General features: G+C 37.1%; 1 protein-coding gene across 1 annotated transcript in view; it reads right to left on the reverse strand.

Annotated features, from left to right (window-relative positions):
• alien (COP9 signalosome complex subunit 2 alien) overlaps window positions 1-26,844 on the reverse strand; it is a 424,708-nt gene that overhangs the window by 49,101 nt on the left and 348,763 nt on the right. Inside the window, exon 11 of the mRNA XM_090368501.1 lies at window positions 12,124-12,206. Coding sequence (XP_090224627.1) covers window positions 12,124-12,206 — 83 coding nt within the window. The remainder of the gene's footprint in view (window positions 1-12,123; window positions 12,207-26,844) is intronic.

The raw sequence follows: 26,844 nt of genomic DNA on the forward strand, positions 1-26,844 counted from the left end.
TTCCGTATCCTCCATATTTGGTGGTGACGGGCTCGAACCCCGGTCTAATCAAGAAGCGTGTGCTACGCACTGCTGCTCCTTCCCACCTGGCTACGGAGGCGCTGAAGGTTGGCCGTGTGGTTAATGACAGTAATCACAGTATGCTACTGAAGTAGATCTCGAAAAATTAGGCAGATGGATTGAGAAATGGTAACTGAAGTTTAACATTAACAAATGCAAGTTATTCATGTGGGCAGCAATAATTCTAGAACAACATACCAAATGTTTGGTATTGAGCATAGTAAAGAAGGAAAATGACCTGGAATAATTGTGCAGTGAGCCATGAAGTTCTTTGCACAGTGCAGATAGGCTGCTAGGAGAGCTCATGGTGTTTTGTCAATGATATTTGCCAGAAGACATAAGGTGATTAGCCTGTTGTATAAGGTGATGGTTAGGCTGTGCCTTCAGTACTGCATACAGGTATGGTATGTAAGCCTCATTTTAGGAAGGTTGTGAACCTTTTTGAATGAGTGCAAAAAAGAGCAACAAGATTAGTGAAAGGAAACAAGAGGGTACTTTTATCACTTAAGACTTTAGTTCTGCAAATTGCAGCATGTGGAGACTAGACACCTGTGAGTAGATCTGATTGAAGTGTTTAAGGCTTTAAATGGATTAAATTTATTCAAACTAGATAACTTATTAGATGGGATGAGCAAGTTGTGTGGCAAGTTTTTTTTTTGCTGATGCTGCTTTCTTGACTCATTTGCTACTACTAATATCAATGCTAATAAAGTATTTCATTAGTACTGATACTGGAATGGAAAATATACAGAGTAAATTTGCCTTTTTTTTTTATAACCAATTGAAATAGTTATAGCAAACTTTTCTTGGGTATTTATTACAGTAATATTTAGTACTTTCACCTTTTTAATTACTTACTTTATGGCTGATTAATATTTTGGTAAATGAAACAAGCAAATAAGTAAGCACTTTAGGAAATCTAAATGACAGAGAACTGCATTACTGATTGCTGCTTTCCACCAAGAGATTAGCCAATGATACTCGCATTCAAAAACTACCTTTAGCATTTCCCAAACTTTTTAAATAAAGTGCTTGGCACCTCTCAATAATGCCAAGAGATTATGCCCAAAATTCTGTATTCTCAATGAAATGTATCATGTGTTTTTTCTCTGGAATTTGCTTGGATCCTAGGACAATTGGAAAATGTTCCAATGGACAAAGAACATTTTTCCACAACTGCTACTAACTGTGTATCAACAAAAATAAAAAGAAAAAAAATAATAAAATAATATCTGAACAACTTTACTCCACTTTTATACCCGTATGCAAGGATACTGGACATTGAATAGGCGAGCAGAAAACAAATTGCTCTCCACAGAAATGGATTTTTGGAGATGCTCAACTTCTAGAAGAGACAGAAAACGGAATGAAGACATGAGGGAAAAAAAGGAAGTGAAAAAAACTATTATTGACACCATCAGAGAAAAGCGTCTAACATGGTATGGACATGTAAAACGGATGCAAGAAAACAGATATCCAAAGGCTATCCTGGAATGGATACCTCCTGGAAGAAGGAGAAGAGGACAGAGGCGGATCAAGCCAAGTGGGGGCCCCAAGTGGTAAAAATTTCGGGGCCCCTTTTCCGAATTATGATAGTTTTTTTTACAAAAAAATCTCATTATGAAAAATAGCGGCCTGTCAAGGCAATTTGCTTTTAAACTAAAAAAATTTACAAACGTCACATTTTTATTTTATATGTAGACCTCTTTCCGCATATCATAAATTGTATTTAAATTTAAATCAAATTATTATTTTGGGAGGGGTCGATTTTTTTGTGTAATTAAAAAAATATATATTTACTTAATTTGGGCCTATTTATGCTATACTAGTTTCATCCGCTGATGTCCAGTTAAAAGTTAGAATCGCGCCAAAACTCAAATAAATTCCCTTCAAAAGCTTAAATAATACTGCGTTATAGGAGGGTTGATTGTATAAAAAAAAAAAAAAAAAAAAACAATTTTCCTCGAATCCTAATGAAAAGACATTTTAAGATCTTGGGCCCCTTAGTATTCTGGGCCCTACGCGGCCGCTTAGTCCGCTTAATCCGCATCTAGAAGAGGAAGACCTAGGAGGACATAGATGGATGGAGTACGGGAGTGCATGACAGCCTGAGGCTTAACCGACCAAGACACCTTAAACCGCACTTTATGGCGGGAAAAAATTCCTAACAAGAAATAACTTGTAGGCCGAGGAAACCCATTGTAAATGGAAACACTCCTATTGAAGAAGATGCAAGGATACTCTCTCAGGCTGCTGATAAAAATACCCCAATGATATTTGCATTGCTGTTTATTTTTATTTTTGCTTCATTACAGCCATGCCTTGCATAATGTGAGTTTGATTAACAAGTTTTCAGTTACCGCTATTTGAAAAAAATTACACTTTTCACTTTACAAATTTTCAGTTAACAAGAACTTGTTTTATGTGATAGTTGAAAAATATCTGAATCATGCGCAAAGCTTACCTTACATCGGACAGGCATTTGCCCGCTGCTCGCCTAAATGTATTCCATCAACCATCAGAAGTCACAGAGTAGTAGCAGAAGTGTTACTTGTTTGTCTCCCGCTAATAAAGTCATGTGCAGACTTGCATTTAAAAATTGAAATTTTTAAATTTCAATTTAAAACACAGAGAATATCACAGAGAACCTCAAACAAAAGGCTTGAGGTTCTCTGTGATATTTATTTCGGCAGGGTCTATTATAAAATTGTTGTTGGTTATCGGAAATTTATTGATACAAAATAGAAAGCCAACACTGTTCTCAAACAACTCTGTTCAAATACAGTCGATTCCGGTTATTTGGGACACAACGGGACTAGTGCATTTTGGCCCGATTAAGCGGCTGCCCCAATTATCTGAAGTTTCACGTAAATAGTTAAAAATACAATGTACCCCCCCCCTTTACAATTGGTTCACTGTTCAATCAAATCACGTTACGATGGCGTCACCATTGTAAAGTACAGTTCACTATACGATGTGCAGTAAGCACCGGTCATTGTGATCACGTTTGTGAATTGAATTTTAATTCTATTAAACAGCGATTCTAATTAGCGAAAATAGGAGGAATATTATCCATAGGATATAAAAGTAAAGATATGTTAAGTACAAATTTACCCTTTATTACCTTACCAATTAAAAAATTAAATGATACCTGAAATTCGGAAGAATATACGTGATAATCGGAATAATTAATACGTACTGTAATATGTACATACTAACTAAACTAGTTGACATTTCTGTTCAATGTCATTTGTGGGTGGGGGTTAATATTTAAAACAGTAAAAATATAAGCAATCACACAGCACACACAAATTGCAAGTAACACGATACGCGCAAGTGAGAACGGAGTAACAAATTACGAAGCTTTAAAAATAGGAATGAAGAGAAGAGCCTGAAAATTATTTTTTTTTATATGATTGAAGATTCCATAGAAGTGTAAACACATTTCACCATAATAACCCACAGAATTCCAGCTGTCGGTATTATCGCAAATTCAAGAAGATCGAGTTTACTATCAGTTTATGATAGATTTCACTAACACAAAGGCCCAATAAACATGTGACTGCTAGTTGTTTTTATTGTTTTATGGTTGTGACCTCCAGAAATTCGACCGAACTACGTGGTACGGTTGGGGACAATCGTAGGGTAATCTTCAGTGCTGTGGTCTTCTGCCCCGATTAAACGGCATTTTGTCCCAATTAAGCGAAGTAAATCCTGGCTATTTTCTCGATTGGGTTCTGTTTTTTAAGATTTGCCCCAAATAAACGGCTGCCCCGATTAACCGGTGGCCCAAATAACCGGAATCCACTGTATTTCTGTAACAAGTTGTTTCTTCATTGTATAATTTTTGCAATAAACATTTAATTCTATAATTATTTTCAATATCTTTTACATGATACACAGTTAAAAAGTTGTTTTGATGGTATTTTTAAAATTCTTAATGGACATTCCTGAAGGTCATGGACCAATTATAATTTTTCCTATTGATTATTATATTCGATTAATGCGTTTCCGTTCTGTGCGATGCACTCGCGGGACAAATTAATCACATTAATTGAGGCCAGCCTGTATTTTCTTAATTTTTTTATTTTTAAAGTGGAATATTACCATAGCAGTTTTGTAGGTAATTCCTTTGTAGGTAACTTCATTAAAACTTATTTTCTTATTTCCATTTGATTGACAGCTCAAAGAGTCAAAAGAATAAAATAAAATAGTTAATAAATTTAATTAAAAAAAAGTTATCCATGTAAAGAATTGCGGGAACTGTGATAATTTGCAGAGAGATTTTGACATTTCCTGCTTCATTTACATTTATCATCCACAAAAGAATCAAGGTTGCCAGTTTTCCAATGTTGCATTCTGAAATGCTACATTATTTTTACATTGTACATTGTCCTTATGTTTACCTGTTTTCAAATGTCTGATTACATCACATTTCCCTTCACTGAAAACTAAAAAATCACATCTACATATAGTACACAAGGCAATGGATTTACTTTGTGATCATTCTTGCAAAAAACATTAAAAATCTTGCACTGTCTTCTGAAAATTTGTGGTATTTCTTTGGCTTTTTAGTGAAGCATTCTAAAAAGGACAATTGGTTTATTATCTTCATACCATAGAAGTCATTGTACACAAAATAATGGAACAAAGAAGTCATAGCACAACTACAGAGAGACCCAATGTAATATGTTTTCTGTGTTCTAACTACCACATACTTCATGCAACAAAGAACAGCAATACCTGATAGCCAATTTGTTAACAAATGTTAAATTTTTTAATGTAATGTTAGTTTCCCTAATGTTTCGAAAAAACAAAAAAAAGTTACGACTTTTGTCACCAATCAAATATCATCTCATAACTCGTATGCCTATGTTTTTGAGCTTGAAAATTTTTGGGAAAAAATACAATTATTTGATTAAATATGGTAATTTATTCAGATTTACACAATCTTCTGATAGGTTATTTTAGAAGGATGAGTTTCACACTGTTGTTGGGCTACAGAACAACTTTTCTTTTCACGAAGTTCACATTTTGTTTTTTTTTTTTTTTTCCAATTAGACAATGGTGCAATAGTCTAAGTACTGACAAAGTTATGGTTTGACTCAATTTCAATACCTTAAAGTAAATTATGCCAACAATATCATACCAAAAACACAAGACTGTGGTTTTCCACTATCGGCAGTACTGGTTTCTGTCCTGAGGAAAGTAACTAGCCAGTGGCTTCCAAAGGCCATAATTTACATGCATTTGGCTTTCAAGTGAATCCCAGTTCTCAACCAAAACAACAATTCAATTAAAAATGGCACTCTCTATTTTATTATCGCTTATTTGCAGGTTGTTGCATCTGGTTGTATTTTTGGATTAGGTGGTGTGGAACCAATACTCTTTATATGCTAATGTTTGCAACCTGCTCAAAGAATTCTTGAGCACTAGACTACTGACTTCAGGAGCTCAGCATCCAGCTCTGTCAGTATTTCTGAATGACAACCAACAGATCATCTCTACCTGACGAGACTCACTGAACTAAAGCTGGCATTTCCTTACGTTATTATTATTATTAGCCATATGGTGCAAGGAAGCTTGAGGCTCATGCTGCACCAGCCAAAAAAAATCCTCAAGTTACCCTGAGTGAGTGAGTGAGTGAGTGAGTGAGTGAGTGAGAGAGAGAGAGAGAGAGAGAGAGAGAGAGAGAGAGAGAGAGAGAGAGAGAGAGAGAGAGAGAGAGAGAGAGAGAGAGAGAGAGAGAAGTAGAAAGGAATCACTAAGAAAGAGAAGAATGATGATATCCAGCTCAGGACCCTGGGTGTGCAAAGCCCATACTCACCAGATCCAACACATTGTTACAAACATCACAAATGGGTTTTTGGTGCCCACCCCACTGCTTTACTTTCCTTACAAAGTTCAGAGTTTTGCAGTGGGAAATTAATTTTGTGTATTGTTATTATTATCATTATCAGCCATATGGTGCAAGAAAGCCTGAGGCTTATGCTGCACCAGCCAAAAAAAAAAAAAAAAATTCCCTATTACCCTGAGAGAGAGAGAGAAGTAGAAAGGAATCACCAAAAAAGAGAAGAATTTATTTTGTATATAAATGTGATCAGACAATTTTAGCCATGTCAAAAAAAAAAAAAAAAAAAATTGCCATCAAAAATTGTGACAAATAGTAGATCACATTTGATATATATACAGTTGGTCATCAACTTACGACCAACTTCTATTCTGACTGACCGGTCGTAAGTCAATCTGGTTGTATGTAGGCCATATATTTATTAATAGTATTTTTTAACCTTTCTAATCTTTTTATCAACTTTATAATTTATTTTTATAATCTTTTAAATTTTTATCATCTTTTATTTTAAATACAGTGATATTTTGATCTTTTACTTAGTGATACTGTACATACCTTCATTTCTACGCCTAGGCTATTTCTCTCTATAAGGTTAAATTACACTATTATCAATGCTAAATGAGGTTAAATTCAAATGTTCTCTACATTTTAATTGGTTTATTATTCATACTGTTTATAAAAATAAAAAACTACATCTATAATTATATTGTACGTAATGTGAAAAATAATGCTGTACATAATGTACTGTAAACACAAAAATACAATCTAAAATTAATGTAAAAATTAATACAAATGAAATTTACAAAATTAATTTTTAATCTTTGCTTGTGCTGGGTTGTGGATCGTCAGGGTCATGTTCTTGGGTTGGGGTAGATGTTTTCTTGATGAGGAACTTGCTGAGCATTGTTTGAACAGTTTGTTTCTTTTTTTCTTCAAATATTCACGACAGCAACGCACAGCATCTTGAATGATACGTTCAACCTTTCTAAATCATTCGACATTAGGTTCCATTGCTTCGAAACTGGCGCAAGCTTTATTCAGTTGTGGAAAAGAATCTGATAAACCCTTTACAGTGAATTTCTTTTCTAGCTCCTCTTCTTTCTCTTCTTCCTCTCTCACTTTTTCTTGTGCCACTCTGTGCTTCCAATTCAATCAACACTTCATCCGAAAGTTCTTTTGTCTCACAATCTAGCAACTCCTCTACGTCTTATATTTCACATTCTAATTTAAGATTTTTTGAAAGTTTAACTATTTTTTCTGTAATCACTTCCAACTCCTCTCCTTTTTCAGATCCTTCAAATGCAGTATTCGCATAACATTTTAGACACTTTTTCCAAATTCCCGACATACAATTCTTTGTTACACATTCTCATGCGGTTGAAATATTCTCGATACACTGAAGAATGTTGTACTGCTTCCAAAAGTCTCGCAAAGATAAATCAGCATCAGAATCTATCGTTTCAATAGCTTGTGCGAATGTCGTTCTGAGATAGTGAGCCTTGAATGCTGAAATAGCACCCCGATTCATGGGTTGAATAAGAGCAGTTGAATTAGGTGGCATAAAAACCACTCTGACATCATGATGAAGGTCATCCAGATGAGGGGGATGGCCAGTGGCATTGTCCATAACCAATAAAATCTTGAAAGGGACACCTCTCTCCGCACAATATTCACAAGCCTGGAGAATGAAGCAGTTCATGAACCAGTCTTCGAACAGTGCTTGAGTCATCCAAGCTTTAGGGTTTGAACGGTAGTAAATGGGCAGTGTGTGCTTGTTGATGTGCTTAAATGCATGAGGGTTTTCTGAATTATAAATGAGAAAAGGCTTCAGCTTAAAACCCGCGACAATCCCACCAAGCAACAAAGTTAACCGATCCTTAAAAGCTTTGAATCCTGGCATCCTTTTTTCTACTTGGGGTATGTGCGTACGATTAGGCATCCGGCAGCTCTACATCCTTCTTGAAATGAGGCTTCCAGAACTGTATACAGTACTCAAGGTGTGGCCTGACCATTGCTTTATACAAGGGAATAATCACCTCCTTATCCCTGCTAAAAATATTACTGTATATCATTGACAAGACACCATGAGCTCCTCTTGCAGCCCATCTGCACTGCTCAGAGAACTTCATATCTGCCTGCACAATTACCCCCAGGTGTTTTCATTCTCTACCACTGTCAGTGTAGTACCACAGTTGATACATTGCTCTGGGGTTACTGTTTCCCATATGTAGTACTTTACATTTGTCAATATTAAACTTCATTTTCCACCTCTCAGCCCATCTGCTCAACCTTTCCAGATCCTGTTGCAGCAGCATAGCGTCAGTAGTGTCCTTAACAACCACGCCAACCTTTGTATCGTCTGCAAACTTGGACATTAAGCTGATATACCATCATCAATATCATTTATAAATACAGAAAACAATAATTGACCCAACACTGAGGGACTCCACTAATAACATTAGTCCACGATGAGCAGTGTCCATCGATTACCACTCTCTCTTCTCCCACTCAACCATCCCTTTATCCACAGCAGCAATTTGCCTCCAATGCCACACTGCTCCAATTTGTGCAGCAGTCTTCCATATGCAACAGTATCAAAAGCCTTTCTAAGATCCGAACATATAATATCAAAGTTATTCCTGCATCCAGTTCTTTTGTGACTGCATCATAGTATCCAATCAAATTGGTCAGGCAAGACTTTTTCTTAACATAAACATGCTGTGTCCGAGCTATAACTGAAGTCTTGTCTAGATGATCCTACAGTGCTTCTTTAACCAGTGCCTCCATTAATTTTCCTGGAACAGAAGTTAAACTCACAGGTCTATAATTACTTGGGTCAGCTTTTGATCCTCCTTTGTGAATTGGGGTCACGTTTGCACATCTCCAATCTATGGGTACCACCAAGAGTCCAAGGAAGCTCTCATAATTATGGCTAAGAGTTTGCTTACTTCCTTTGTTGCCTCCTTTAAAATAACTGGATAGATCCCATCCACCCCAGGTGCCCTTCTTGTGTTTATCTTCAACAATTGCTCCTCCACTTTACTCTCAGTTATTACAAGATTATCTAGTTTACTGCCAGAGTTGAATACACCTCTGGCATTCCCCTCACTGAATAACTTCTCATGTGTGAATGTCGATGCAAAACATTCATTTAGTTTGTTAGCTACCTGAGCAGGATCATCAACAGTTGAACCATCGATATCAAGTGGACCAATCTGATTCATCCCTTTCCTTCTAGAGTTTACATAAGTAAAGAACTCTTTGCTGTTTTTCTTTGCATACCTTGCCAAAGATTTCTCGTAATCTGCCTTTGCCTGCCTAACCTCCTTTGTAACTTAGTTACAGATCAACTTGTATCTATCATAGTCTGACATGTCACGCATTAATTTATATGTATCCCATGCATTTTTCTTCTCTGCCATATGCCTCATTAGTTCATCTGACATCCACTTAGGCCTAAACCTTGAACAATATTTCTTAGTTGGTATGTAAAGCCTAGTAGCTTCCAAGATAAGTTCTTTGAATGCTTCCCATTTTGAATTTGCTGTTGGTAACACCATCAGTTGGTCCCACTGTATAGAATTTAAATACTGTCTCAGACCATCATAGTCGCCTTTATGAAAGCAAAAATCTTTCCCTTTACCCCTGATGGTAGTTGCCTCTTTGAGTAAATCCCACTTCAGCACACTGTGATCACTGCCACCTAGTGGTTCCTTTATCTGCAGATTCTTAGTGCATCACTACGAATCTGCAGATAAAGAAGAATCACTACTGATAATCATATCAAGAGTATTACTCCCTCTAGTTGTCTCCCGAACATGCTGATGTAGAATACAATCATCCAATAAATCCACAAAAGCCTTGCTAGTGTGTGAGTGATCAACCCACAAATTCCAGTCAATATCTGGAAAATAAAAATCCCCCATTATAAGAAATATCTGATTTACTGGCCCACTCTATTTCCCTGTACAGTTTCTTATTATACTCATCAGAGTCATTAGGCCTATAGCACACTCCTACTCTCAATTTTGATCTCCCAATGCTTATTTCACACCAAACTGACTCGACACTGCGCTGTCCAGCGATGTCGACTGGCTTCAATTTCTTGGATTTTATGTGTTTCTTAACTAATAGCAATACCCCTCTTCCCTTCTTATCCTTTCTGTACACATTGTACACCCCAAATTCCAGTTCTGTATATCTGTGTGACACCACGTCTCTGATACCCCAACAATATCTGCCTTTGATGTCTTGAACAATACATCAAATTCATCAAATTTATTTACCAAACTCCTAGCATTGGTGTACACGCAAGTATACATGCACCTGTTCCTATTCTTAGCTACCCTAACACAACCCATGTGTTTACTTGTACAGTAATGACTCTCAGCAGTCTCTGAAATATCCTGCGTCTTGTTTTTCAGGCTGCTGCTCATTCCAATAGAAGCAGTGCAAGAATCACTTTCACCTCTGCCAGCAGCTACTGTTAATCTATTATTCCTTGTAACCCCCCAAGCTAGAAGTTTTCCGACCCATCTAACACTACCTTGATAGCATCAGCAAATATTCTTGCACCTTTTGTAATTAAGTGTATCCCATCCCTGTAGACACAGTCTCTCCTGTATTACATGTTCCATCCACATAAAGAACAATTTCTCCATTTCATGGATGGGTCCCTGTTGTTGTTTGGTTAAAATTGTAGACTTAATAGGTGCAGAACCTTTCACAGCTTCCCGAATTCTTTCTTTGTCCTTAAGTATCATCGATACCGTGGAATGTGATAAATTCAAGTCACGTGCTATCGCATTCACTTTCTTTCCGCCTTCATACTGCTGGATAACTTTCATTTTACACTCTAAATCAATAGTTTTCCTTGACTTCTTAGCTGGCGTATATGTATATGAAGGCATTTTCCTTTTACTAAACGTTTTATGGATATTTTAGTAGAATTGTAATTAATATAACACACGCAACAGATGCCTGAAAGTGACTGAGTGTATGTGAGAGAGAGAGCGACTGAGTATATGTGCCTGGTGGTGTCCTCAGAACTCCCGTTATCGATGTGCCTCCTCACCTGGGTTATGGCTGTCCTCAGTAGTGACTTCCTGATTTATTATTAATTTATTCATTCATTTTTTCTGTGGTCGTAAGTCGCATAGGTCATAAGTCGATGACCAAGTGTATATAGGGGATCCCCGGTATCCAAGTATTCATTATCTGAGTCCCCGCAGTTATGAGGATTTGAAAATTAAAGCTTTTTCCCTTGAGAAAATTGACCAAGCACTTGAATATTTTTTATGAGAACAATCTTCTTCATGATCGCGCAATAAATGTTAAGCGCGAAGTTCAAGACATAACTAAATGCTACAACACAATTTTACCTGAAAAAATACGACAAAAAAAACAACAACTACAAGAATGACTCTAGATTCATTTTTTATTTGTACAACTGAAAAATAGTGTAACTTCAATAAACTTTACTTAACCTTACGTTCTGTAACATATTATAATAAAAAATGTCTAATGAAATAATTCTCATTTTTCCATTCCCTTCATACATTTTTTACTATGTAAAAGTACATAATAAACATTACTATATAATATCAGTGTAGACACACCATATCTACTCATCCTTCACAACAAGTTGCCCATGTATTGTACTACCTCGAATAAGAAAACGCTTCACTTGCGATACCAGGGTACCTGCCCACCCACTGATATATGGGCAACTCGTGAAAGATGAGCACAATATGAGATACAGATAAGATGATGCTTTTCACACTACTATCATAGTTTTTCTTTAAGAGCTGTTTATGGTATATCTACACCGGTATTATATAGATATAGAATCTTAAACTCTTAAAATAATATGCCTAGTTGCATTTAGTTTTATTTAAACATTAAACATTACAAAAATTGGTCCCTGTTTTAAATAGAATTTTCTGGAACCAATTATCCTTGGATAATGAGGAACCCATATATATATATATATATATATATATATATATATATATAAAAAAAAAAACTTTCCACTGTCCATAACAAAATAACAATAATTCCTCTCATCGACAAATAATTTACTGAACATCAACCCATGGTCACAACAAAAATTATGCTACACATATTTCTTCATATTTTAGCAACTATTACCATGAAACAATATGCAAATAAATTTATAATGAAAAAATTTCTTTATAAAAACAAAAACCAACCTTTGAAATAAATGGTATGTGGATACGAGTATAAGGCTTTATTAACTTGATCAAAACTTGTGTCCTGATATTCCTTAGGAGGTCTAAAAGAAAAGCATAAAACATTTAACATTTAATTTATAAACTGAATCTTACTAAATATAATAATGCAGTATCGCTGAGAAAAAAAAAAAAAAATAGATAAAATAAAAATAGGTTGAAGTAAAATTCCTTTAATAAACTTGGAACAAATTAAAATAAAACAAAAATAAAAGTAATAAATCATAATAGCTTTCGGACGGAAGATGCCTTTTTTCAGTTATAAGCATTATTACAAAATACAGAATGTCATGTGCCCAGCTATGGTTGTCATGCAAGGTGGAAACCATGTGATACAGTTACTGGCAACAATTAGTTGTTGGAAGTAGAGGCTTGCAGTTGTAGCTGTAACGTTTTGCTAGGCTGCAAGTGCCAACGTTTGTCACTTAGGAGGATGTTTGCCTCAGTGATGCGATGGATACAACCCATCTCTGTTTCAGTTAAAAGAATCGCTACAACACGAGATGTGGAGCGATTCCAACCAGACAACATGCCGATGGTAGTGGCAGGATTGGTCAATAATTTCGATGTCGCGTCGTGGGCCGATATTGTTGTGGGTAGACCAGAAGTGCTCCGCGATTGCTGAGTGTCTGAGGAACAAATTGCTTTCTCATGCTCAGAGACTCGATTTCCAAGTATTCTGCCAGTTTCACCTATGCAGCAGCCAGTGCAGTTACGGCAGAAAATGACACCAAGGTGCTCCATAGGAGTGCGGGGAATCGGTGTCTTAACATTCGAAACGAGGGACTGCAATAGTCGGCCCGGAAGCTGCACGCACTTTATTCCATGAGCCTGTAAGACCCTAGAAAGTTCTTGTGACAGGTTTGGGTAGTATGGGATAAAGGTGGAGTCATTGCTGCGTGTGGCCCTAGGGTTGGCGACGCGGTCGAGGGCCTGCAGGTCATACCCACCTATCTAAGACACTGGCGGGGTAGCTGCATTTTTCCAGATTTGCTTTTACCTTAACAATCTCAGTGTGCCTTTCATCCAGAGAACTGGAGTGGGTCCAGGCGCAGGTTAGTAAGGCCCGCATGGTGCCAAGAAGTTAGCTGCGAGCATGTGTTGATCAGTAGTTGGTGAATTGGCCAGCACACATCAGCTTGCGATAGACTGACATCTTGAAATGTGCGCCCTCACGCTGAAATTTCTTGGTTACTTGGATTTCAATGGTGAATTGAAGAAATGGTGGCAGAGAGCTGAGGTGATGCAAAAGTCAGTCTCCTGACTCTCGGGGAATGATCACAAAAACGTCGTCCACAAACGACACCAAAAGGCTATAGGATCTGGAAGACCTTATCTACTGAATCTTATCCACTCTCTAATATTACTGGTTATATCCTTGTTCTCTAGCTCAGTTTCAGTTATAAGGACCACAAGTAGTCCATGTAACTTATGAAATGTGGTCTGCAGGATTTTATAATAAAACAGAGCTTCTCTGTGGTAAACATCAATCTTATTATACAGTTTCAGAAGGAAATTTTTTGGAAAAATTATTTTATTGCACCATATATTTGGAAGAGAGATCCAAAAGTGTTTACTAAGCAACACAGTATGAAGCTTTTACTCATTATGGAATGCCAAAATCTCATTGTCAGTACTATCATACTCATAATTTGTAGCAAAGATAATGAGGATTACTGCTTCCACACTCATGGCAACTCTCTCATGTATCATACACCCAAAAATTTTTCGCCCATTTGTACTTCTGTGAAATTAACTTTATTGTTCCTGTTGATGAAAAATTACCAACAACGGAGGGAGGCAGAAAATAAAATTGTGATTTGGTGTCTCCATCCATCTGGTCTACTCACAAATGGATGCTTTCAGGGGTTTGTTAATTGGGATGTACAATGGCTGCAGTTAAGTACTCATTGGAATTATAGCTACTCCAGATTTAACAGAGGAATCATCCTTTTTGTTGCCGCCTTTACATGTGATCAGAATTGGTTACACACTAAAAGAGTTAACTTTTTTCAGTAGGCCAACAGAGACATCTTGACTATACTTTCCTCAATGTGCACACCTAGTACAGTCAGTCCTCGTATAGCACGATAGTTGTGTTCCTAGAAACCCTTGTGCAATGCAAAATCGTGCAATATAAACAACAGGCCCTATGGGAAAAATAGGGTTAGGTGCCGACCACCCAAGATTAAACACACATTGGTAACCAAAACATTACCAAACACAATAAATAATCGTAATAAAATACTTACGTATTTGATAACGATTAAAATGCATAATAAAGAAATATTATAATTTTTATAATATTTTTATTATTATATTATATTTTATTATAATATAATAAATACTGTAATACAAAATACGTAAGTATTTTTTACGGATAAAATACGTATTTTATTACGACTATTACGTAATAAAATATTGCTAATGCTTTTGCTTCTATCGTAAGCAATCTTGTTTTTTGTTTGATTTTCTATCTAAACAGATGACAGCCGTTTCATCTCTTCCAATTCTTTGTCTTAATCTAATGGATTTTAATTACACTTTGAGTTGTTCCTGCGATGAAAGTTGTTTTTATTTTCTCTGCATTCTTTGTAATTCTCGGCGTTGCCTCATTTAGGTCTGTAGCACGTGCAATATCACATGGTCTTTCATTTCGCTCAAAGCGTTTCACAGTTTCATGTTTTTTCGCTATAGACAGTGGCGGACTGGCCATAAGCCTTACCGGGGAAACCACGGTGGGCCAGAGGCCAGTGATTTTGGCAATAAACGCTAGTGTGTGGACACTACAAATTTTCCCGGGTAAGAATTTTTGATCCCGTCCGCCTCTGTTTATCAATATTGCTTTTTTTTTTTTTTTCTGTCTGAATCTGCAGTGTCTTCACCAGGACGCTTCCTTTTCACACTTTTTAAGTATTTTACTCATTTTTAGGGAATAAAGCACAATTACAAAATGAGGAGGCACGCTTGATATACATAAACAAAGCTGCGCGCTTGTAGCAACTGAATAAACAACACCATAAAGGCAGAGATACACTATTAACACCTCATATTTTACTAAAGCACATTTCTAGGGGTTACTACCATAAAACAGTAAAAACAATTTCCAGTTGCGTTTCTGCTAGTGGAATCTGTTATAAACCGGTAGTAAACTCCATCTAATTGCATTTGTGATTATATCGATAGCTGGAATTTTACGTTATTATGGTGAAATGTGTTTCCCCTTCACTGATATAAAACACATAAATACATTTTCAGAATCTTCTCTTCGTTCCAATCGTGTTGCGTTCGACTGCCATTTCTTGTAAACACAACGGCGAATCGTGCATAAGCGAATTCGGTTCGTGTTATATAAGATATCGGTCCCCTATTTATAAATCGTGTATGATCGAATTCGTGTAATGTAAACACGTGTTATACGAGGACTGACTGTATATGTTTTGGATCATAAGGCTTGAGAATTTTAGGCAACATTTTTCAGGAATAAAAAAAAGACTGCATCTTATGGACCAGAAAATATACTGTCATTTTTTTCAGCTGAGCAAGGTAGAGTTAGACTACAAGGAAATGATCAAAAGTTTTGAAAATGTTATGTTAAAATCCACTCAAAACAAAAAAAAAAGTTACTTAAGCTCATGGCCTTTAGTAATCATTAATAAAAAAATAATAATAAAAAAAATATATATATATAAATATATATATGTAGCGTTAAATGATGACAAAGAACAGTTATGTTTGTTAACACACACAGTATTATTAACCCTCTATAATAAAAAAAAAAAAATCACCTCCAATTTATTCTGTGGCATAGCTTCAAAATCATGTACGCAGTTTATCTTTCCATTTATGAAAATGATCTCCCTTTTTGCTACAAGTATGCTAAATGACATTCTAACAGACAGAATGTAGACTATTATTAAATTAACAACCAGATAAAAAAAAAAAACATACGATTTTTCAAGAAATACATTGTAAAACTGCAGATAAAAAAATAAATAAATTTAACTTGCTATAACAACCTTCCGTCAATTAAAACACAAATGACTAACTGACATTGAGAGTAGGAAATCTGCAGACTTACTTAACAAGTAGAGGTCAATGTTGAAAAAAACTCATGAGTTATGGTCAAATTTGAAAGTGTCAGCAATCCTGCCCAGATATGATATGATGGGGGGAGAGAGAGAGAGAGAGAGAGAGAGAGAGAGAGAGAGAGAGAGAGAGAGAGAGAGAGAGAGAGAGAGAGAAAGAGAGAATATGATGAAAGCCTTTTCAATAAATTCAACCATGGAGTGATTATGCAAGGCTACTGGAAGAGAATTTTTTTTTCATTGTAGTCTGTATTTGTTAACAGGAGAGACCACTTCTACAAGGATGATATACACTTAAACGGAAAGGGTGCAAGAATATTTGCTGATGATACTGAGACAGTGTTAGGTGGGTTGTAAAAAACTGCTAGCTTGGGGGAGGGTACACAACTAATAGATTAAAAATAGCCACAGGCAGAGTGGAAAGTGATTCTTGCATTGCTTCTACTGGAATGAGCAGCAGTCTGGAAAGCACGGTGCTGGGGATTTCAAGAATTGCTGGGAGTCATCATGGAACAAGTAAATACTCGGGATAGTGTAGAACGAAAAAGACGGGGGAAATTGTGCAGTCAGATACGAAGTTTACACAGCAGTGCTGACAGGCTGGCAGGGCAGCTCACAAGGGTTTGTCAATAATATACAACTTTGCTAGCAGGGATAAGGAAGTGATTATCCCTTTGTATAAGGCAATGGTCAGACTACACCTTGAGTACTGCATACAGGTCTGGAGGCCTCATTTTAGGAAGGATGTAGAGCTACTAGAATGAGAACAGAGAAGGGCAACAAGATTAGGGAGGGGGAACAAAAGGGTGCTCTTACCAGAAAAGGCTTTTTAAGTTCTGCAAATTGCAGCATCTGGAGACTAAGCACCTACAAGGTGATTTGATTGCACATTATGATAATGCACATGCTACAGGCCTAAATGAGGCAATGCCAAGAATTAGAAAGAATGCAGAGAAAATAAAAACAACTTCCATAGCAGGAACAACTCAAAGTGTAACAAAATCCATTAGATCAAGACACAAAGAATTGGAAGAGATGGAATAGCTGTCATCTGTTTGGACAGTAGATCAAACAAAGAACAAGTTTGCTTATGCCAGAAGAAAAAGCATTAGCAATATTTTATTACGTAATAGTTGTAATAAAATACGTATTTAATTGATTATTTATTGTGTTCGGTAATGTTTTGGTTAAAAATGTGTGTTCAAATCTTGGTTGGTCAGCACCTAATCCTATTTTTCCCATAGGGCCTGTTATTTATAGTGAACGATTTTGCATTGCACGAGGGTTTCTAGGAACACAACTATCATGCTATACGAGGACTGACTTTAATCACATTGCATCGTGCTATATGATGTGATCTTGTTTCTGAGATTGAAATCTGAGAATCTTTGAACATAACTATAGTAGCAATATTCTTTTTTGCAAGATATTAAGACAGGATTGAGTATTATCCTGTCTTAATATAATGATTTTAAGGGCACAAAAGGTGATATAGTTGAACACGTTTGCACTAATGATATCAAGAGTAGGAGACCGGTAGAATTACTTAACAAGTACAGGTCACTGCTGAAAAAAAGGCGTGAATTAGGGTTGAATTTGAAATTGTCTGCAATTCTGCCCAGACAGGATAGGAGGGAGTATATGATGAGAGCCTTTTCGATTAATTCGGCCCTGGAAAGATTGTGCAAGGCTGAAGGGGTAGAATTTTTTTCAGCCTGGACTGTACTTGTTAACAGAAGAGACTGCTTCTACAGGGATGGGATACACTTAAATAGAAAGGGTGCACTATCAAGGCAGTGTTATGTGGGTCGGAAAACTGCTAGCCTGAGGGGATAAAAAGAGTAATAGATTAACAGTAGCCACTGGCAGAGGTGAAAGTAATTCTTGCACTGCTTCTATTGGAATGAGCAGAAACCTGAAAAACAAGATGCAGGATATTTCAGAGACTGCTGGGAGTCATTGCGGTACAAGTAAACACATGGGTTGTGTTAGGATAGCTAAGAATAGAAACAGGTAATAGTAGTAGTAGTAGAGTGGCATTTGATGCAAGAGATCAAGTGTATGAGCTTATGCAGCTTCAGCCAAAAAAAAAAAAAAATCACACCATTCCCTCCAAATGCCTGTCCAGTTCCTCCTTAAATTTATTCAACCTATCAACTTCCACAACGACAGATGGAAGTTTGTTCCAGCAATTAACCACCCGCTGGCTAAAGGCAAATTTCCGCACATCTATTCTACATCTATCCTTTCTTAATTTGAACTTATGTCCCCGTAGGTTCGTATTCTGAACAAGTGGGAGGATCCCATCAGAATTCAGCGTGCTCAACCCATTCAAGGCCTTATAGACCTCAATCAGATCACCGCGCAGGTGCCTAGTCTCCAGCCACTGCAATTTGAAGAACTTAAGCCTCTCTTGGTAAGAGGATCCCTTCACTCCCCTCACCAGTCTTGTTGCCCTTCTCTGTACACGCTCAAGTAAATCTACATCCTTCTTAAGATGAGGCCTCCAGACCTGTACGTAGTACTCAAGGCGTGGCCTGACCATTACCCTATACAGAGGGATAATCACCTCCTTTTCCCTGTTAGCAAAATTCCTATATATCATTGACAAAACGCCATGACCTGCCCTGTCTGCATTGCTCAGAAAACTTCATATCTGACTGCACAATTACTCCCAGTCTTTTTCATTTTCTACCACCTTAAGTGTAGTACCACACAGTTGGTACGTTTCTCTGGGGTTACTTCTACCCATATGCAGTACTTTGCATTTGTCAAGGATAAACTTCAGTTGCCACTTCTTAGCCCATCTGACCAAATTATCTAGATCCTGTTGCAGTAGCACGCTGCCATTACTGTCATTAACAATCCTGTCAACCTTTGTATCATCTGCAAACTGTGACATTAAGCCTGATTTACCTTCATCAATATCACTGATAAATATACAAAACAACAGTGAACCTAACACCAAACCCTGTGGGACTCCACTAATAACATTAGTCCAAGAAGAGCAGCACCCATTGATTACCACCCTCTGTCTTCTCCCACTTAACCATCCTTTTATCCATTGTAGCAACTTACCCTTAATACCATTCTGCTCCAATTTGTACAATAGTCTTCCATGCAAAACAGTGTCAAAAGCTTTCCTGAAATCCAAATATATGATATCAAAATTATTTTTTGCATCCAGTTCCATTGTAACCACATCATAATATCCTATCAAATTTGTCAAAACTTTCCCTTAACAAACCCATGCTGTGTCTGGATTATTGCTGCAGTCTTGTCTAGATGATCCTGCAATGCATCTTTAACCAGTGACTATTATTTTACCCGGAACAGAAGTTAAACTAACTGGTCTGTAATTACTCTTGTCACAGTTCGATCCCCCTTTGTGGATTGGGGATACATTTGCACATCTCCAGTCCGTGGGAACCTCCCCTGAGTCTAAGGATGCTCTCATAAATATGGCTAAGGGTTTGCTTAGTTGCTTTGCCGCCTCCTTTAATATAACTGGATAGATCCCATCCACCCCAGGTGCTTTTCTTACGTTTAACTTCAACAGTTTCTCTTCCACTTTGCTCTCAGTTATTACAAAATCATTAAGTATCCTGCTACAATTTGATAACCTTCTGCCATTTTCAAACCTTAATAATTCCTCATGTGTGAATGTAGATGCAAAATACTCAGTTTGTTTGCTATCTGAGCAGGATTATCAACAGTCGAACCATCGATGTTAAGTGGAACAAGCAGATTCATCCCCTTCCTTTTAGAGTTTATATAAGAAAAGAAATCCTTGCTGTTTTTCTTAGCATCTTTTTCCAAGGATTTCTCATAATCTGCCTTCGCCTGCCTAACCTCCTTTGTCACCTGATTAAAGACAAGCTTATATCTGCCATAGGCTTCTGAGTCGTTTGATAATTTATATGCATCCCATGCATTTTTCTTCTCTCTTACGAGTCTCATTAGTTCATTAGATAACCATTTAGGCCTAAACCTTGAACAATATTTTTTAAAAGGTATGAAACTTTTAGTGGCTTCGACGATTAATTCCTTCGAAGCTGCCCACTTAGAATTTACTGTTGGTAACATCGTCAATTTATCCCACTGTACAGAATTTAAAAACTGTCGGAAACCACTGTACTCACCTTACGGAAGCAAAAACCCTTTCCTTTGCCCCTGATGGTAATTAAATCTTTAAGTAAGTCCCACATCAGTACACTGTGATCACTGCCACCTAGTGGTTCCTTTATCTGCAAATTCATAATACACGAATGATCACTGCTGATAACCAGATCAAGAATATTACTTTCTCTGGTTGCCTGTACGTAGGTGCATGTATACTTCTGTGTACACCAATGCTAGGAGTTGGGTAAATAAATTTGATGAATTTGAGGTATTGCTCAAAGCATCAAAGGGGGATATTGTTGTGATATCAGAGATGTGGTGTCACACAGATATAAGGAATGCAGAACTGGAATTTGGGGACAATGTCTACAGAAAGGATAGACAGGATAGGAAGGGAGGAGGGGTTATGCTATTAGTTAAGAAAAACAAAATCCAAGGAAGTGAAGCCAGTCGACATCGCTGGACAGTGCAGTGTTGAGTCAGTTTGGTGTGACATAAGCATTGGGAGATCAAAATTGAAAGTAGGAGTGTGCTATAGGCCTAATAACTTTGATGAGTATAATAAGAAGCTGTACAGGAAAATACAGTGGGCCAATACATCAGAGAGTCTTATAATGGGGGATTTTAATTTTCCAGATATTGACTGGAATTTGTGGGTTGGTCACTCACACACTAGCAAGCATTTTGTAGATTTATTGGATGCTGTTTTCTACATCAGCATGTTCGGGAGGCAACTAGAGGGAGTATACTCTTGATTTGATTATCAGTAGTGATTCTTCATGCATTACGAATCTGCAGATAAAGGAACCACTAGGTGGCAGTGATCACAGTGTGCTGAAGTGGGATTTACTCAAAGAGGTAACTACCATCAGGGGTAAAGAGAAAGGTTATTGCTTTCGTAAAGGCGACTACGATGGTCTGAGACAGTATTTAAATTCTATACAGTGGGGCCAACTGAAGATGTTACCAAGAGCAAATTCAAAGTGGGAAGCATTCAAAGAACGTACCTTGGAAGCTACTAGGCTTTACATACCAACTAAGAAATATTGTTCAAGGTTTAGGCCTAAATGGATGTCAGAAGAACTAATGAGACATGGCAGAGAAGAAAAATGCATGGGATACATATAAATTAATGGGTGACACAGAAGCCTATGATAGATAGAAGTTGATCTGTAACTAAGTTACAAAGGAGGTTAGGCAGGCAAAGGCAGATTACGAGAAATCTTTGGCAAGGTATGAAAAGAAAAACAGCAAAGAGTTCTTTACTTATGTAAACTCTAGAAGGAAGGGGATGAATCAGATTGGTCAACCTGATATCGATCGGTCAACTGTTGATGATCCTGCTCAAGTAGCTAACAAACTAAGTGAATATTTTGCATTGACATTCACACATGAGGAGTTATTCAGCGAGGGGAATGCCAGAGGTGTATTCAAGTCTGGCAGTAAGCTAGAGAACCTTGTAATAACTGAGAGTAAAGTGGAGGAGAAATTGTTGAAGATAAACACAAGAAAGTCACCTGAGGTGGATGGGATGTATCCAGTTATATTAACGGAGGCAGCAAAGGAAGTAAGCAAACCCTTAGCCATAATTACGAGAGCTTCCTTGGACTCAGGGGAGGTACCCACAGACTGGAGATGTGCAAATGTGACCCCAATTCACAAAGGAGGATCAAAGGCCGACACAAGTAATTATAGACTTGTGAGTTTAACTTCTGTTCCAGGAAAATTAATGGAGGCACTGGTTAAAGAAGCATTGCAGGATCATCTAGACTCTTCTCTAGATGATCCTACTATAGTTATAGCTTTGGACACAGCATGGTTTTGTTAAGGGAACGTCTTGCCTGACCAATTTGATTGGATACTATGATGCAATCATAAAAGAACTGGATGCAGGGAATAACTTTGATATTATATACTTGGATCTTAGATAGGCTTATGATACTGTTGCACATGGAAGACTGCTGCACAAATTGGAGCAGTTTGGCATTGGAGGCAAATTGCTGCTATCGATAAAGGGGTGATTAAGGGGGAGAAGACAGAGGGTGGTAATAAATGGACACTGCTCATCGTGGACTAATGTTATTAGTGGAGTCCCTCAGGGTTCAGTGTTGGGTCCATTACTGTTTTCTGTATTTATAAATGATATTGATGATGGTATATCAAGCTTAATGTCCAAGTTTGCAGACAATACAAAGGCAGAGCATTGGCAGGATTTTCAAGGTCACTACTGACACTATGCTGCTGCACCAGGATCTGGAAAGGTTGAGCAGATTGGCTGTGAGGTGGCAAATGAAGTTTAAGATTGACAAATGTAAATTGCTACATATGGAAAACAGCAAACCCAGAGCAACATATCAACTCTGTGGTACTACACTGACAGTGGTAGAGAATGAAAGGGACCTGGAGGTAATTGTGCAGGCAGATATGAAGTTCTCTGAGTAGTGCAGACGGGCTGCAAGAGTAGCTCATGGTGTCTTGTCAATGATATACTGGAATTTTTCTAGCAGGGATAAAGAGGTAATTATTCCCTTGTATAAGGCAATGGTCAGGCCACACCTTGAGTACTGTATACAGGTCTGGAGGCCTCATTTCAAGAAGGATGTAGAGCTGCTGGAATGAGTACAGAGAATACCTAGCCAGCGGGTAGTTGGTTGGTGGAACAGACTTCCATCGCTTGTCGTGGAAGTTGATAGCCTAAATAAATTGAAGGCTCAGCTGGACAGGTATTTCGAACGAATTTAGGGGTGAAGTTGAAGTGAGTTTCTTTTTTTCTTTTTTTTGGCTGATGCTGCATAAGCTTGCCTTCTTGCATCATATTCCTCTACTAATGCTAATGCTACTAGAAGGATTAAGATGAACAGTGTTCTTTGTTCCAAGATCAGTATTTAAGAAATTGGTTGTGAATATTCTTGAAGTTGAAGCTTTGCACAGAAAAAGGTTTCTCAGACTGGAAGGTGGGATACAACATGCTATCGTCAACACATTTAACAAGATTTTCAGTCAGCGGAAGGTCATTAATATACAAGAATGAAAAGAGTGAGAGAAATAACTGAACCTTGGGAAAACCAGTATTAGTGGAAAAGTTAGAAGAGTGACATCTACCAACAACCTGCAGAGTAGTCATGGAGAAAACCAGATACCCAGTTGTAGAAAACAGTTATCAACCCATAAGATGGGAGCTTGTTTAGAAGACCTTTATGCCAAACACAATCAAAAGCCTTTGAAATGTCAACAGCAAATGCTAGAGATTCACCTAAAACGGGTAAAATGATTCAATATATCACGAGTGGATTGACAATGATGGAATCCATAATGATGCTCATTGATCAGATGGAAGTTTGAAATAGTTTAGGAACAGACAGTTAATTTATTTCTCCACTAATTTGGAAAGAGTAGAGATAAGTGCCTTCGGATGGGAGGGATATGTCACCATTTTTACGAATTTGCTGGCAGAAGGAAAAACACCAGTCAAATAAGAAAGTGTAAGAAAAGCAACAGGAACAGATGCAAGCTCAGGAGCATAGGTTTTGAGAACAAATACAGAAATGCCATCAGGAACTGGAGGTTTTTTCGTATCAAGAATGTTTAATATTCTTCTAACATTCTTTTGACGGATTTGAGTTGATCTGATTTTTTATGGTGCAAAAACAAGACTATACTGCACCATTACAAAGTAAAATTCAAAAAGGGAGGTGAAGAGCTTGGTAACCTTTAAAAAGGTTACCTTGTCAAAAGTTCACACACACACACACACACACACACACACACACACACACACACACACACACAAGTCCCCGACTTATGTAACTTCAGACTTACATAATTTTTTTTTCACTCAATTTCCCCCCCTCCTCCGGTTATGTTCTTTTCCAGTGCCAATGTGTAAACATCTTTATTCTACCACAATGTCGATACTCATGAAGAGGACAAAGAAAATTTTTTACACACTTCAATATTTTTTTCACCACGTTCTAACTAAAGAATAATTTCAACTTATTTGCAAATCAAGAGCCACTTTCTTTTGTTAGTAGACTTGTTTCCGAAAGAAGGGTTCGTTTTTAGCTGATTTTATTTTAAAATGATAAAGTGATCTGCATACAAAGTTCTTAGACGTCCCAAAATAAATTTATGGTTCAGTGAATACAAGACAATCTGTAAATAGGGTAATATGACAAGCAGAAAGCCAATGAATTATTGTAAGCCCTCGTCCCCGGAAGGACAAGGTCATAAACCGGCCGCTAAACCGAGGCAGGTGGTCATAAACCTAAGTCGTCCTTTTAATTTTCGTCTATTCCAAGAATTGGGTTTTTTTTCGACTACCCGAATAATTAAAAATGTTTGCATAGTTACCAAAATTTGTTCAGTATATCAGGTAATACGCTCGTTATAGCAGTGAGCAATTGTATGGGAAAAACATAAATTAAAACCATTATGGCTTTTTGCTGTATACAACTGTGATTTCATTATTTCCATGCTCGTTATAACCAAGTTCGATTGTAGTAGCAACATTTTATTAGTCATTCCCCAAGTTACGTAAAACTCGATTTATGTAAGAAATCCTGGAACATATCTCTTACATACTATGGGGACTTACTGTATATATATGATCTAAAGTTTAACAAATTAAAATGAAATGAAGGAAAATAAAGATAAAATTAGTAATGCAAACATCAGTGGCAGCAAATAAGCACATTCCATTAAATGTTGCATGAAATGAACTAAAAAACTAAAATAAAATGAATGCCAGTAGTATGGCAAACCAGTAGAGTGACATGATAAACTAAACCAGTGAAACAATGCAAAAAGAAAAAAAGGGGAGAGGAAGTAGACAAGAAGAGGATACCATGGAAGGAACACTGCTAATATAATTTAGAATTTAAAAGCCAATTATATAAAAGTTAATGGCGCCCCCTCGATGGCACCAAGGTCCGAATTATGTGAGATATCACAAAAGATGGAGACGTAAACTACCAACAATATGGAACCAAATGAACTAAAAATAAAAAATAATAAAATTGACTGACCATTAAGCCTCATCTTAACAAAGAACCACAATGCCAATAATGGTCAGGGAATCACTACATGTCGAACATTAGAGAAGTCCATGCAATGACAGAATGATCCAAATATCGAGCCACAAATGCAAATGAAAAATAATAAGACAGAAAGCCAAGCACTCAACATGGCAAAACCACATCATTGACAAAACAACTGTTGAACTAAAATATATAGAAATAAATTGGGCTATAGAGAGCAGTAGTGTTAGCAATTTGTAATGCTGCTACCATTTAAATATAAGCTAAAGTTTAACAAATTAAAATGAAATGAAGGAAAATAAAGATAAAAATAAATATAAATTTAGTAATGTAAACATCAGTGGCAGAAGATAGGCATATTCCACTAAATGTTGCATGAAATAAACTAAACAACTAAAATGAAATGTATGCCAGTAGTATGGCAAACCAGTAGAGCGAAATGATAAACTAAACCAGTGAAACAATACAAAAGAAAAAGGGGGAAGGGGAAGTACTCAAGAAGAATGCTTATAATATAATTTAGAAATTTAGCATTAGCAGAGGCATATGATGCAAGACAGCAAGCTTATACAGCATCAGCCAAAAAAAAAAAAAAAAAAAAAAAAACCTTCCCATTTCACCCATCCGGTCAATCCAAATTTTTCAAAAGTTTGTCTAATTCAGCCTTAAATTTATTTAAGCTATCAACTTCCATGACAGATGGAAGTATGTTCCAGTAATCAACTACCTACTGGCCAAATGTAAATTTCCACACATCTATTCTACAACTGTCTTTCCTCCATTTGAATCAATGCCCCCTCAGGTTCTTAATCTGAGCAAGAGGAACTATCCTGTCAACAATGAGCCTGCTCAAACCATTCAATGCCTTATACACCTCGATAAGATCACCTCGCAGGTGCCTAGACTCCAGTTGCTACAACTTGCAACTGGAGACTTCCTCTACATCCTTCTTAAAATGAGGCCTCCAGACCTGTATACAATACTCAAAGGTGTGGCCTGACCATTGCCTTATAAAAAGGGATAATCACCTCCTTGTCTCTGCTAGCAAAATTCCTATATATCATTGACAAAACTCCATGACCTATTCTGGCAGCCTATCTGCACTGCTCAGAGAACTTCATATCTGACTACACAATTATCCCCAGATCTTTTTCAGTCTCCACCTCCCTAAGCATAATACCACACAGTTTGTATATTTCTCTTGGGTTACTGCTACCCATATGGAGTACTTTGCATTTGACAATGTTAAACTTCAGTTGCCACTTCTCAGCCCATCTGTGTAACTTTTCTAGATACTGTTGTAGTAGCATTCTGTCTTTACTGTCATTAACAACTCTGCCAATCACTATATCATCTGCAAACTTGGATATTATCCCTGATGTACTTTCATCGATATCATTGAAAAATACACAAAACAACAATGGGTCCAGCACCAA

This window comes from Mastigoproctus giganteus, chromosome 2 (assembly GCF_048544385.1).
Source record: "Mastigoproctus giganteus isolate SK-2022 chromosome 2, ASM4854438v1, whole genome shotgun sequence".
NCBI classification, from domain to species: domain Eukaryota; kingdom Metazoa; phylum Arthropoda; class Arachnida; order Uropygi; family Thelyphonidae; genus Mastigoproctus; species Mastigoproctus giganteus.